Below are 12,089 nucleotides of genomic sequence, written 5' to 3'. Positions count from 1 at the left end.
AAATGCTATTGGATGAGTTAAAGCAGACCTTAGAGATATACTGAGATTGGATGGGTCTTATCTTTCACTAGTAACCATCTTTATAACATGTCATTTTCAATTCAGAAGTGACATGAAAAGTAACCGACTGAGAGAAGAATACCGGGTCAAGTGCAGTAATAAAATGTCATACCATTTCTGTAAGATGTCAGTTAAGTTTGAAAATTATGTAAGAGGAAACTAAAACTGAATTGCAGTTTAGAACATTATATCAGGCTTGACAGTTACCAAGAGTCTTAAGAATTCACTTAAGTGATCATGTGATAGAAGCAAATATACTCTGAACAATTATATTTAAAGTGAATTATAATCCTAGTAAACCAGCACATAGCATTGCAAAATAATGGACAGAAAAATACTGCCATGTTTGTCTACTGTGTTTAATTCGAACAACAGAACTAGAAGTCTAATGAGCACATTCCAGATGAAGTAACTAAGTGATGAGGGGAGGGGGCTGAAAATTTGTTTGCAAGGCAAACTTCAGAAGACTTTTCTAACATTAAAAATTCTGGGGGGCCGGGGAAATAGCTCAATAGAATAAGCACTTGCCTGGCAAGCGCAAGGGCCTGAGTTCAATCACCGGTTCTGCCAAAAAATAAATAAAAATTCTGGGGATTGTGCAGAAATACAGATACTATGCACAATAAATTTAAATGAAGATTAGAAAAAATAAAATGAATAAAAATCATGGTATGAGCTGCTGTCATCATCAGTGAAAAAATACATTTACAGATCTCAAAGTAATCACTCTAGAATGGGAAAGAAAATTTAATGTTACATTCCATATGAAGCTTTAATTCTGACAATACCCAAATAGTATTACAACTTTAGTAGTACTTTTCATGCCCCAAACCTAGTTTCAGTGACATTAATTCAATGTTCACAGAGCAGAGTAATAAATACTTTCATCCACAATTTATTGAATTGCAAATCAGATAAATTAGATGTTATGCTGGTTGAGATAATAAACCTCCAAAAAACATCTTGGTGGGTTCTTGGATGTCACAGTACATAGGAACATTTTTGGAATGTTTAACTTATTAGAAGTTAAGTATATGAAGTACCTTTTGAGTTTTCAACAATAAAAATACTTTTAAAAGGCCATCATATTTGGTAATAAATTAGATTTATACAAGTGATAATTTCAAAATAAATAAAACCTGAGTTGAAAATGCCTCCTACCCTTATCCCACCCCAGCATACTTTATGTCCCATTACCATTTAGATCAGCATATCTCTGAAACTTTAACGAACAAACCTATCCCTTGGAGCTCTTTTAAGAATAGTTTTTGATTATACTGTGGGACCTGCAGTGTCTTCATTTCTAACAGACTATGGATGAAGCTGATACTACTTGTCCTTAAGTCATTTTTTGAGAAGCAAGGTGGCTTGTTTGGTTTTACAGCTTTCATGCCGTACTATTTTAGAATCAAAAATAATAACAAAAAATGATCACAAAAAAGTTTTGGAAGAAAAAGAATGTTTAAGAAAGCCTAAAGTATACTGAGTTGGCAGTGTGACACACTTTGGATACATTACAATATAAATCAGGACACCAAGTTCTGGTAGCCAATAAAAAAGTTACTATCTTGAGGGTCTCCACCAGTTAATTCAGGTCCAGAAAATGTAAGCCAATACACTGCAAAGCCACTATAAAAATCTTTAATGATAAAGTGTCCATTTAAATTATTTGTAAACTTGCTTTAAGCTATTCCATCTCCTCCTCCTCTTTCAACAAATAAATGCTTTTTCTTTTGTCTGACAGCTAAACAGCGTGTGACACCCAATGCCCCTCCCTTTAAAAATCGAACAAAATTGTCTCCAACCAGAGGACCCAATGCAAAAAGGTTGGCTTCTTTAACACATTCATAGGTATAGGCATCTATTTCCACAGGATTATTCTTACATGTGATTGGCTGGCTTGAGTTATGGCCAAGGTAACACCCTTGTTCTTTCAGAAAAGATAGATTGGGATGAGAACCTATCAGTACTACTGCTGCAGACAGCTTAAATATTTTCTTCAATCCAGAGACACTTTGAAGAACACACTTCATGTCCGACATAAAGGAAAGCACATGGTGCTCAGGAAAGCTTGTATAATCAGGTAAAAGGTTTGAGTCTGCAGAATATGACTGAGTACACATCATATGATAGACTTTATGGTATTCAGGATAAAGCTTCTTCGGAAGCTGCTTGAAAATTAAGCTTGCATCAGTTACTCGTCTGCGAAACACATGGATCACAGGAATATTACTGTTATAAGCACATAGTACTGCGTCAGCTGCAGTAAGTCCAGAACCTACAATTAACACTGGATCCACTTTACCATGGAATTTCCCTTTGCTTATAGCAGTTCCAAATTCAGGCATCGAATGAAACACAAAGGGAAAATCTTCCCCTTCAACTTCAAGATGGGCAGGAGAATCCAATGTTCCAGTTGCTAGAGCTACATTCTCAGCAAAGAGGCAAAAGGGAACAGGAGAACCGTCTGTTATTTGCTGATAACCTCTGATTTCCCAGTTTCTCTTGACAAATTTTGATTTCTCGATCTGTAAATGCTCTGTTGAAATATCTCTGTCTTGACTATCACTGTCATCTTGATCTCTGTACAGTCTTGACACAGAGGTTATGTAAGTATTTTCTCTGAAATTCTTCTGGAGACCCATGACTTTTACATAATGTTTATAGTAGCGAGCTATTTCTTCTGGCATAACTCGATCACCTTTTAGGTTCCTATTAAAAGAAAAACTACACTATGAATATAGTACTTTTAGTTCACAATTAATATTCCATTTGATAACCTCTGGACCACCTTAAATATCATTCTATTACTTTACAAAAAAGCTTGATATTTTTCCTATTTAACAAAGTATCGGTAACTTAAGTTTTACCAACAGAAAAAGTCCAATGAGGGTAAAAGACTGTACTTAATACGTCTTTGTTTCCCTGGTGTCATTCACAATGTATGCTCAAATGATAATTATTAAATGAAAATGGATAAATGGAGGTATCTAAAAACTAGACTTTCTTTCTTTCTTTTATTTATTTATTTATTGGCGGGACCAGGGATTGAACTCAGGCCCTTGTGCTTGCCAGGGAAGCGCTTATTCCACTGAGCTATCTCCCTGGCCCCCTAAAAACTACACTTTAAATCTTACAATTATAATCTCTAACTATGAAGTGAATTAATAATCACTAGGAAATTCTAGATCTAAATGTAATAATATCTGTACACTTTACAGAGATAACACCATCTTTACTTCAGGCACAGTGATCCTCCTGTCTCAGTGATCCTCTTGTCTCAGCCTCCCTACTGCTGGGATTACAGGAATGCACTGCCAAGCCTAGTTTGGGGCCCACATGACATTCAGTACCAGAGATCTAACTTGGGACCTTGCACTTGCCGGACAGGCTTATGCCATTGAGTTACCTTCCCAAATTCAGATACAGCTTCTGGTACATGAAATAATCTTATAGTTAAGTAAATAAGATACAACATTTTGTTGTTTTCCTACTCATAAAGATACAAAAATATAATGTGTTCTTTATGAAAATGTGTAATATTAGGGGGCCGGGTAGATGGCTCAGTAGAATAAGCACTTCCCTGGCAAGCGCAAGGGCTTAGTTTCAACCCCGGTTTTTGCCAAAAAAAAAAAAAAAAGAAAATGTGTATTAGTACATTTTCCATTTTCCACTTGAATTTTGGTTTTTTGAACCTATAATATTTGAATGGCAATGGAATACCCATCTCTGACAAAACTAAACAAAAAAGGAAGATATAACTAAGAGACCATTTTGTAGTGAAAAAAATTATATATAAACATACAAATTAGGACAGATATACAGCTACTTTCTCTTAGTTCAAGAAGAAAGATTTGTACTAATAGTGTTTAGACAAGATATCATGTCTGCATCTTGTACTATGAATAACTACTATGAAGCCAATAATATGCAATGTATTATTTATTGTAACTGCCCTACTAACCTGTTTTGAAACTGTCTCACTACTATTTCTTTCTCAATAAAATTAATTTTTTTTAAATTTTATTTATTTATGTATATGTGTGTGTGTGTGGCCAGCTCAACCCACCAGGGGGTGGCACTGGCTGGCATGTGGTGCTGGGGGATTGAACCGCGGTCCCTGTGCTTTGCTATGCTTGTTCTAAGTAGGTGCTTTAGACCACTGAGCCATCTCACCAGCCCCAATAAAATTAATTTTTAAAAAAATGTATTTTGCTTTTTTCCACTTTCATTTTAAAGCAAAGGTCAGTAATCTCCCTGAACCCCATTCCTTAGCTAGAAGGTTGTGATGAAATCCGACCTAATCATTTAACATAATTTGTTATAATTTATAACTAAATTTTATAAACTTTTTTTGTGTGTACGGTATTGGGAATTGAACTCAGGACCTTGTGCTTACCAGGCAGGCACTCATGCCACTGAACTATCTCCCAGCTATAAACATTTTAAGACTTTTCTTAAAATTGAGATTTCAAATATACTATATTAATTCTCAGTAATTACCAAAAGTCCTTAGACTAGTGACTATTATCACCTCCATTTTATGGACGAGGACACTGACAACTAGTTTAATTGCTCAGTTACAACATGGGAAGTTCGCCTGGGCTCAGGACCCACCCTTCTCCAAGACACATGAGTCTGCTCCCCACACTGCACAAAGGCAGGGACTAAAGCCAATACTTACCACAAGATTTGATGCCACACACTATTCAAAGGGCAGTAGCATATTTTAGGAAGATTAAATGCTTCTGGTGCAAAACTGAGAAAGCTTTCCCTTTTCCTACTCATTTTACAAAAGGAAGAACATGTTGAGAAATTTTCCTTGCTTAATTATAGAAATCAAGAACTTGTACAACTTGCCTTTACAAACTTTAAATTTCAAGCCAATGTATAATTCTTTTTTTAAGCCTAAAAAGATTTTTTTGAAGGTTGACTCTCTACCCATGATGATCTCATTTGCTCTATCTCAAGTACAGGAAAATCTCTATAAATTAACAGGAAGTCACGTACTCAAATGTTAGATCCTTGCCCTAGCATAGATTAATTAACTCGGCCAATTAACTTCCTGCTTTGTCTTGCTTCTTCCCATAGCGGTCAAACTAGAGTCAGTTCTCTACATTAGTAGATCCTATCTAATTTAATATTTACTATTATTGGAAATAATAGGGACTTTCATAATTTTTTAATTTTAGGTTCTCTGCTCCAAAATAAAAACATTTTTCCAAGATAGTATTTTTTTTCTTACTCCTATTTTAGTAGGAAAATATTTACCTTCATAGCCAAGTAATTAACCACATCTGAGATTCTAGCTTATTTCATCATTCTAAATTCAATCATAAAATAAGATACTCTTACCCTGAAAGTCAAATACTGTAGGTATCTACTCATGAGATAAGCATAAATGAAGTTACATATACATTCATAAAAATAAGTAAAAGTGTAGAAAATGATACCTGGGTAGACAAGAACAAGACAAAGCAATTTAACACAAGAGACAAAAATCCATCGTTAAAGTCACAGGAAACCAATCTGTAAACAATCCTTTACCTGTGTGCTTAGTTTTATAACATCTTTAAATGAAAACCATTTCATTACAATCAGTGCTTCAAGGAAGCACTTTTACTTGAAAGACATGTACATTTATACTTTTCATCCAAAAGAGGATCACAGTTATTGGGTAATTTTCCAAAAGTTTCTGCTTCATCATACACCAAAGAATTTTAACAATGTGTGGTCTTTACCTTCGTTTGCTAGATGCCCAATCTTTAAATTTCAGTCCAGGTAGCTCCATCCAATTTCCAAAGCTGATTGTCAACATGGAGCCTTCCATATTCTATTAGAATTAAAGAGGAAAGTTAAAAATATAAATGCAATTAGGCAGTAACTCAGATTCTTTTTTTTTCTGGTGGAACCAGGGATTGAACTCAGGCCCTTCAAGCGCTTATTCTACTGAGCTATCTCCCCAGCCCTCTCAGATTCTTTTTTAAGCCAAATCTATCTTATTTATAATTAAGCCACTGGAGAAAGTGTGCTCAAAGCCATCCTAAATGGCTGTACAAATTAGTTCTAAACTTTATTCTAATAAACTTGTATACCCTTTCTTCATTTCATTTTACCTTTAGCACTTCTTTCATGTACTTACGCATTTATAAACAAATTTATAGCATTATCCAGGGCTTACACAATGCTCAGGGCTTGGCCTGTGATCAACATAGTAATTCAGATGAACATGTTAAGGAACAAATGTAATGTTCTTGCTTTTTAAACAAAAGAAAAAAATGTTCATTTTCATAACTTTAAATGTTTTCCACCTTAATTTTACAGATTTTCAAAAATTAAAGGAAATGATTTTCTCCATCAATTATAATTCTAAAGTCTTGGCTGACTGTATGCAGCAGCATCACTTCCTAAGAATAGAAAAATAAGCAGTGGTTGCCTGAGAAACAGATTCATTGTTGGGCTAATGTTATCATCAGAGAAGGGAGCCCTTCAAGCTTCCCTGGCCTACTTACTTTTGCTTTGCTTAAAAAAAAGCCAATGTTCAAGGCACCTCTCCCAAGGACTTCTTAACCCTTTTAGACAATAGCTCATTTTCCCAAAACCCCCTTTGTTCTATTTCTATATAACTTGGCACTGGGAATAGGTATATATTATTATTAATTAACAGAGTACTTACTACTTCATAAGCCCTGGGAAGTATTATTTGTATCATTACACAGATACCCACAGAGAAAGAATGCAGCAAGCTGCCAGTGCTTAGAGGCGGACTAATGCTGAAAACTAAATCAGAATCTAGACGCTCAATAACTAAAAGAAATTAAAAAATTTTACATGTGTGATATTTTTTGGACCCATAACAGTCTAACCTACAACTCTTGTAAACCTTCACGCATAACTCCACTTTTGGGATCAATCCCCATATCATCTCTGTACCAACTCTTCCAGGCGGATGACAGCCCTAGCTCCTTGTGCTCTTCATTTTGCTGCCAAATGGCCTTCCTTCCCCAGTACCAAACTATATGCCATGAATATCTGCTATCATGGAGACTGTAATGTATTAAGAGAAGCAGATAAGACAGAAGTACTACAGGAACATGCAAATATCTATTTCTTCAAGGGTAAAAATGGGTTCTAAGGAGTACCACTAGAAAGGGAATATACTGGGATTGGGGATGTGGCTCAAAGTATTTTCCTAGTACAGTACATACCTAGAAAGGGTGACTACTGCAGACTAAAATAAAGACTAGTATGACCTATGCTTAATAATGAAAAACACTATATGTCCTACAAGGAATGAAGATACTGAGTCCCATGCAGGAAAAGGATAAACTCAGCAGGCCTGGGTTACTCTTATCAGTTCACATTACTAAGAATGGCCTGTCTTCAGAAGCAGGTCTTGTCCACTGGCTTCTAGGGGATAATGTCTGAGCCAAACCTTTTGGATATTTTACTTGATGAGTGTGATTTTTGTATGTCTAACATGTTGGCCATGCTATACCATGCAACCATGTACATTTATTGTAATAAAATGTGACTGGTAGTGAATACCAGTTTTTGCTTGGGTGGCAGAGGCCTGAGTAGCTGAGGTCAGACACACTGGCACTACTGGCCTATGAATGCAAGCCACAAAAATCCCTGTGCACTAGGAATGAGTGGGGTTCCTGGTTGGCAACTCTACACAAGCAGCATTATCCACTGCTAGGAGATTAAAGCACTTCCCTACTAGCTTTCTCCTTAAGAGCTTTCCAGAAGCGGTTTCTTATTGCTAATCTGTAACCACTTATTGGAACAAATTGAAACTATAAGCATACCATCTTTTCTGAGTCTTACAAATATCAGTCAATCATTGAGCTAAGCATGAATTTGCTCTCCTTAATACAAAGCCTACTAGAGCATAAAACGCTCTAGAGACGGGGAGGGAGGAAAAAAGAAGAGGATGAAGCTAAGTAGGGGCTAAATCATGTCAAGTATAATGAAATGTATTAGGGGATTTGCACGTTATACATTAGTCAATGGGGAATAATTTTTTTTCTTTTCTTTTTTTCAGGTGGGTAATAATTTTAACAGTGGAATGCAGGTTTATAACAACAGATGTGTCTCAAGACAGTTCTGGCTTTGGTATGAAGAGTCAGTGAAGAAGAAAGAGTGGGAAAAGCACTTACAAAAATTATACAATAATCTGTAAAAGTAGTAAAGTAGATGGACTCAAAATACATTCATCAAATGCATGGCAGGGACAGGGAGATGGCTCAGTAGAAAAAGAGCTTGCCTAGCAAGCACAGGGTCCTGAGTTCAATCCCCAGTACCACCAAAAAAAACCATGGATGGTTTTGGCGGCTGAGGCAGAAGGATCATTGCGAGTATGAGTTCAGCCTAGGCTAGAAGTGAGCTCAAGGACAGCCTAAACAAGACCTGTCTCAAAATGAAAAAAAAAAAAAAAAAAAGGATGGGTTAGAAATCTGTAATAAAGGGGCTGGAGAGATGGCTCAGTGGTCTAAAGCGCCTACTTGAAACAAGCTTGGCAAAGCACAGGGACCGCGGTTCGATCCCCAGCACCACATGCCAGCCAGACCCGCCCCCTGGTGGGCTGAGCTGGCCACACACACACACAATAAATAAATGTAATAAATAAAAATAAATAAATATTAAAATAAAAAAAAAAAAAAAAAGAAATCTGTAATAAAGCATGTACTCAGCATGTGTGAGGCCCTGAGTTCAAGGGGCAGCAAAAAGAACAGAAAAAGAAAGAACAAATATAAAAGAAAAACCAAGCCCTCTAGAAGACGAATCAAAAGGATTAAAAGTTCAAACCCAGCCTAAACATTCCGTGACTTAGTGAGGTCCTACCTCAAAAAAACACAAAATGAGAATGGAAAAGATCTGGTGATTAATTTGATATGAGAGCTGAAGACAGAAAAATCAAGTTAAGAGTCTCAGAATTCTGACTTGACTAACAATAATGCCATTTAATAATAAAAGAATTAGATGGTAAGAACAGTTTTATGCATGCTGAGTTCCTGGACACATTTGCAATCATTAAGGAAAATACATGAAAAAGAGAAATGGGGATCAGAAACTTTTATTTGGGAATCTATCAGCATGCATTTCGAAGTCACTGAAACAGATGAGACAGATGATCCAGAGTATAAAAAGAGGACAATGGCTTGGGATACAGTGTGTAGAAGCATGTTTTATTTGTCTGTCTTTTGAAAAAGGGTCTCACTACGTAACTCAGACTAGACTACCATCATTATAGAGCCCAGGTTGATCACAAACTCTTCCTGATTCCCCTGTCTCAGCCTCCTAGGTACCAGAATTATAGGCATATGTCACCCTGCATGTTAGAGGTGGAAGCAATGTTAAAGAGCAAAGCTCCACAAAAGCTAATTGAAGAGGGATGACCAGTGAGGAAGGAAATCAAGAAGACAAAGTTCAAAGAACCTGAAATATTCAGTAGCATTGTCAAATGCTGCAGAGTTCAGGAAGTTTTGAAACCCCACATCTAATTAAGCAAAAACAGGAGTTTACTGACCTTTAAAAAGACTAAGCCCTGTGGAAAACCAGCCAACAGAGGCTGGAATGAGGAATGGGAGGTACAGGCCTGAAGACAATACATACAGGTAAACATCTCAAAAACTGCAGCTAACGGAAAAGATACAGATTAAAACATTAAAAAAATTTTAAGAAATAATTTTAGCATATTTACAAAATGACCAAAAAAAGCTGGCAGAGAAACTGAAGATACAGGAAAAGAAAGAATGTCCTTGAGAAGATTGGGGTCCAAAATATAGCTGGAAGATGAGACTCTTCAGTTGTAACAAGAAACAAGACAGCATGACTATAGGTAAGTTCGTAGTTTGAACATGAAAATGTGGAAGTTCTAAATTCTATTTGGTCTGCAAAATGAGAACTAAGAGCATTTCTAAACAGCTTTGAGAAGAACTTACTAAGGAATAGAAAAGCTTGCCAAGTACTGTCTAGGGCCCAATGGAGGTTTCTTATCTTGTATCAGTGGTTTTGCTGTTATAGTTGTCATGACTCACCACATTATACATTTTAAATCCATGCCACTTATTATAAATTAGTTATGCTTCAATACAGTTAATTTTAAAAAGTAGAAAACAAAGAGCCAGCGAGATAGCTCAGCAGACTAAGCACCTGCTTCAGTAAGCACAGGCACCAGGGTTTGATCCCTATCCTGCATGCCTTGTCAGCCCTGCCCCTGTGGCTGGGTGTGGTGGCACACCCCTATAATCCCAGGGCTGGGAAGGCTGAAAACAGGATCACTACAAATCAGAGCTGCATAGTGAGACCCTGTACCAAATACATAAATGAAAAAAATAAAATAAAAAGTAGGAAACAAATAGCAAAAGGCACAGACAATTTAGTAGATGCTATATCATAAAGAGAATTAAGATTTTTTAAAATATTAGTCATATTTTGCTCTAAGAATGCATCCTGATACCCTGAAATAGTCCCTTTTTAAAAAAACTTTTAATGTATAACAGTGCAATAATACATAAACAGCCAACTGAAGTTTGTATTACAATTCTGACATCCTGTATGTTAAGTTTCCATGAAGCATGTATTTCATAATATTGCAAACTAAATTAACATCTGTACAACATATGAATACTCACGGCACAGCGACAATGCTAGACACTGTGTTAACTGCAAAGGACACAGGACAAAAAAATACTTATCACCTACTGCCCCCCTCACCTAGTGAAATGTAATGGATGAGTCTTTTATTGTTTCTCTAATTTTACCCCTGCTATTAACTAAATCCTGTTGTCCTACTTTCTGAATTCTTACGTTGAAGCTCCTATCCTCAACTGGATATAATTTGAGATGAGACTTGGGAGATAACTAAGGTCAGGTGAAGTCATTAGAGTAGGTCTTTATCAGGGGACTAATGACTCTGTAAGAAAACTTGGGTGTGGTGGCGCATGTCTGTTATCCCAGCTATTGATGAGGCTGAGGCAGTTAGGTCTTAAAGCACTCAAAGGGCCAACCTAGCAGGTCCCTGTCTCACAGTAAAAAATAAAAGGCGATGGGGATGAGTGGTAGAGTATGTGCACAGCACATATAAGGCCCTGGGTTTAATCCTTAGTGCTACAAAAAGAAAAAAAAAAAAAAAAAAACACAGGGAAATGCCTAGTCTAAGACTACACTCCTAATAAAATTTGGCTTAGCTGCCAGGGAAATAGTTCTGCAGCACAAAGCCTGCCTGGCAAGCAGGAGGTTGTGAGCTTGATTCCTGGTCAAAAAAAGGCTTAGCTGTTATAAGCAATAGACCTATACTTAACTGAACCATACAGCATTAAAACTCTCAGATATGAATGTAAGAATATCACATATAACAGAATTATCACTATACTTAAGGATGAAGTTATTTTTATCAGGACAAGTAATTCACATACAATTAAAATACGAAGAAAATATACTCACATGCCAAGCCCCACCAGGTGGACCTTTACCGAGAACTAAGTGAGGGATATAATGATGTTGCTCTAATTTCCAATGCAAAATGGATGGATAATCGTACCCAAAGTCAGCATCTGGATGAAGAAGTGTATCAAAAAGTACTGCAACTGGATTGGATGATCGGCCCTCAAGGCCCTCAGACAGGTATTCTAAGTCCTAAACAGGGGAAAAGAAAAAGAAGTTGAAAAAGGCCAAAACAACTGTTATATTAGTAAAAACCATATGACTGCAATTTAGTACTTCCCAGAAAGTGTGTTACAGAGTATTGACCTTCCTTGAGATCTTTACAGATTCTTTGGTAAAATAAACAGGGAAAGTGCTGTAGGGGCGAATCTAAGGCACCATGGCACAGCTGGCTATTTGTTATTGTTGAAAATTCTAAAGGGCTTGCTATCACTGGCATAAGGTAACCAATCATTCTATGTACTGCAATGCAGAAGATGCATGCAGTTGTCAGCTGTGACGCTCGAAGAATAAAAAGTGGCACACTTCCCAAATTTATTTGAGCATACAGCACCCTTAAAACTCTATCAGACTGAGTA

General features: G+C 36.6%; 1 protein-coding gene across 3 annotated transcripts; it reads right to left on the bottom strand.

Annotated features, from left to right (window-relative positions):
• Nucleotides 1-939: 939 nt before the first annotated feature.
• On the bottom strand, nt 940-11,697 carry LOC101575740 (oxidative stress-induced growth inhibitor 2). Of its 3 annotated transcripts, XM_023699103.1 has the most exons (4): nt 11,512-11,595; nt 5,802-5,893; nt 1,789-2,772; nt 940-1,557 (listed from the first exon to the last, which is right to left on the bottom strand). In XM_023699103.1, the coding sequence occupies exons 2-4, from the start codon at nt 5,888-5,890 to the stop codon at nt 1,533-1,535; spliced, it is 1,098 nt and encodes a 365-aa protein (XP_023554871.1). In that variant the 5' UTR covers nt 5,891-5,893; nt 11,512-11,595; the 3' UTR covers nt 940-1,532. The 3 variants fall into 3 exon arrangements, with proteins under 3 accessions (XP_023554871.1, XP_023554872.1, XP_023554870.1); XM_023699104.1 differs by lacking the exon at nt 940-1,557 and having other exon boundaries at nt 1,633-2,772; nt 11,512-11,697; XM_023699102.1 differs by lacking the exons at nt 940-1,557; nt 11,512-11,595 and adding an exon at nt 11,609-11,679 and having other exon boundaries at nt 1,633-2,772.
• Between the last annotated feature and the right edge of the window lie 392 nt (nt 11,698-12,089).

The sequence above is a fragment of the Octodon degus genome, unplaced genomic scaffold (genome assembly GCF_000260255.1).
Source record: "Octodon degus isolate 3935 unplaced genomic scaffold, OctDeg1.0 scaffold00110, whole genome shotgun sequence".
Lineage (NCBI taxonomy): Eukaryota > Metazoa > Chordata > Mammalia > Rodentia > Octodontidae > Octodon > Octodon degus.
This window is presented reverse-complemented; position numbering and strand designations above follow the sequence as displayed.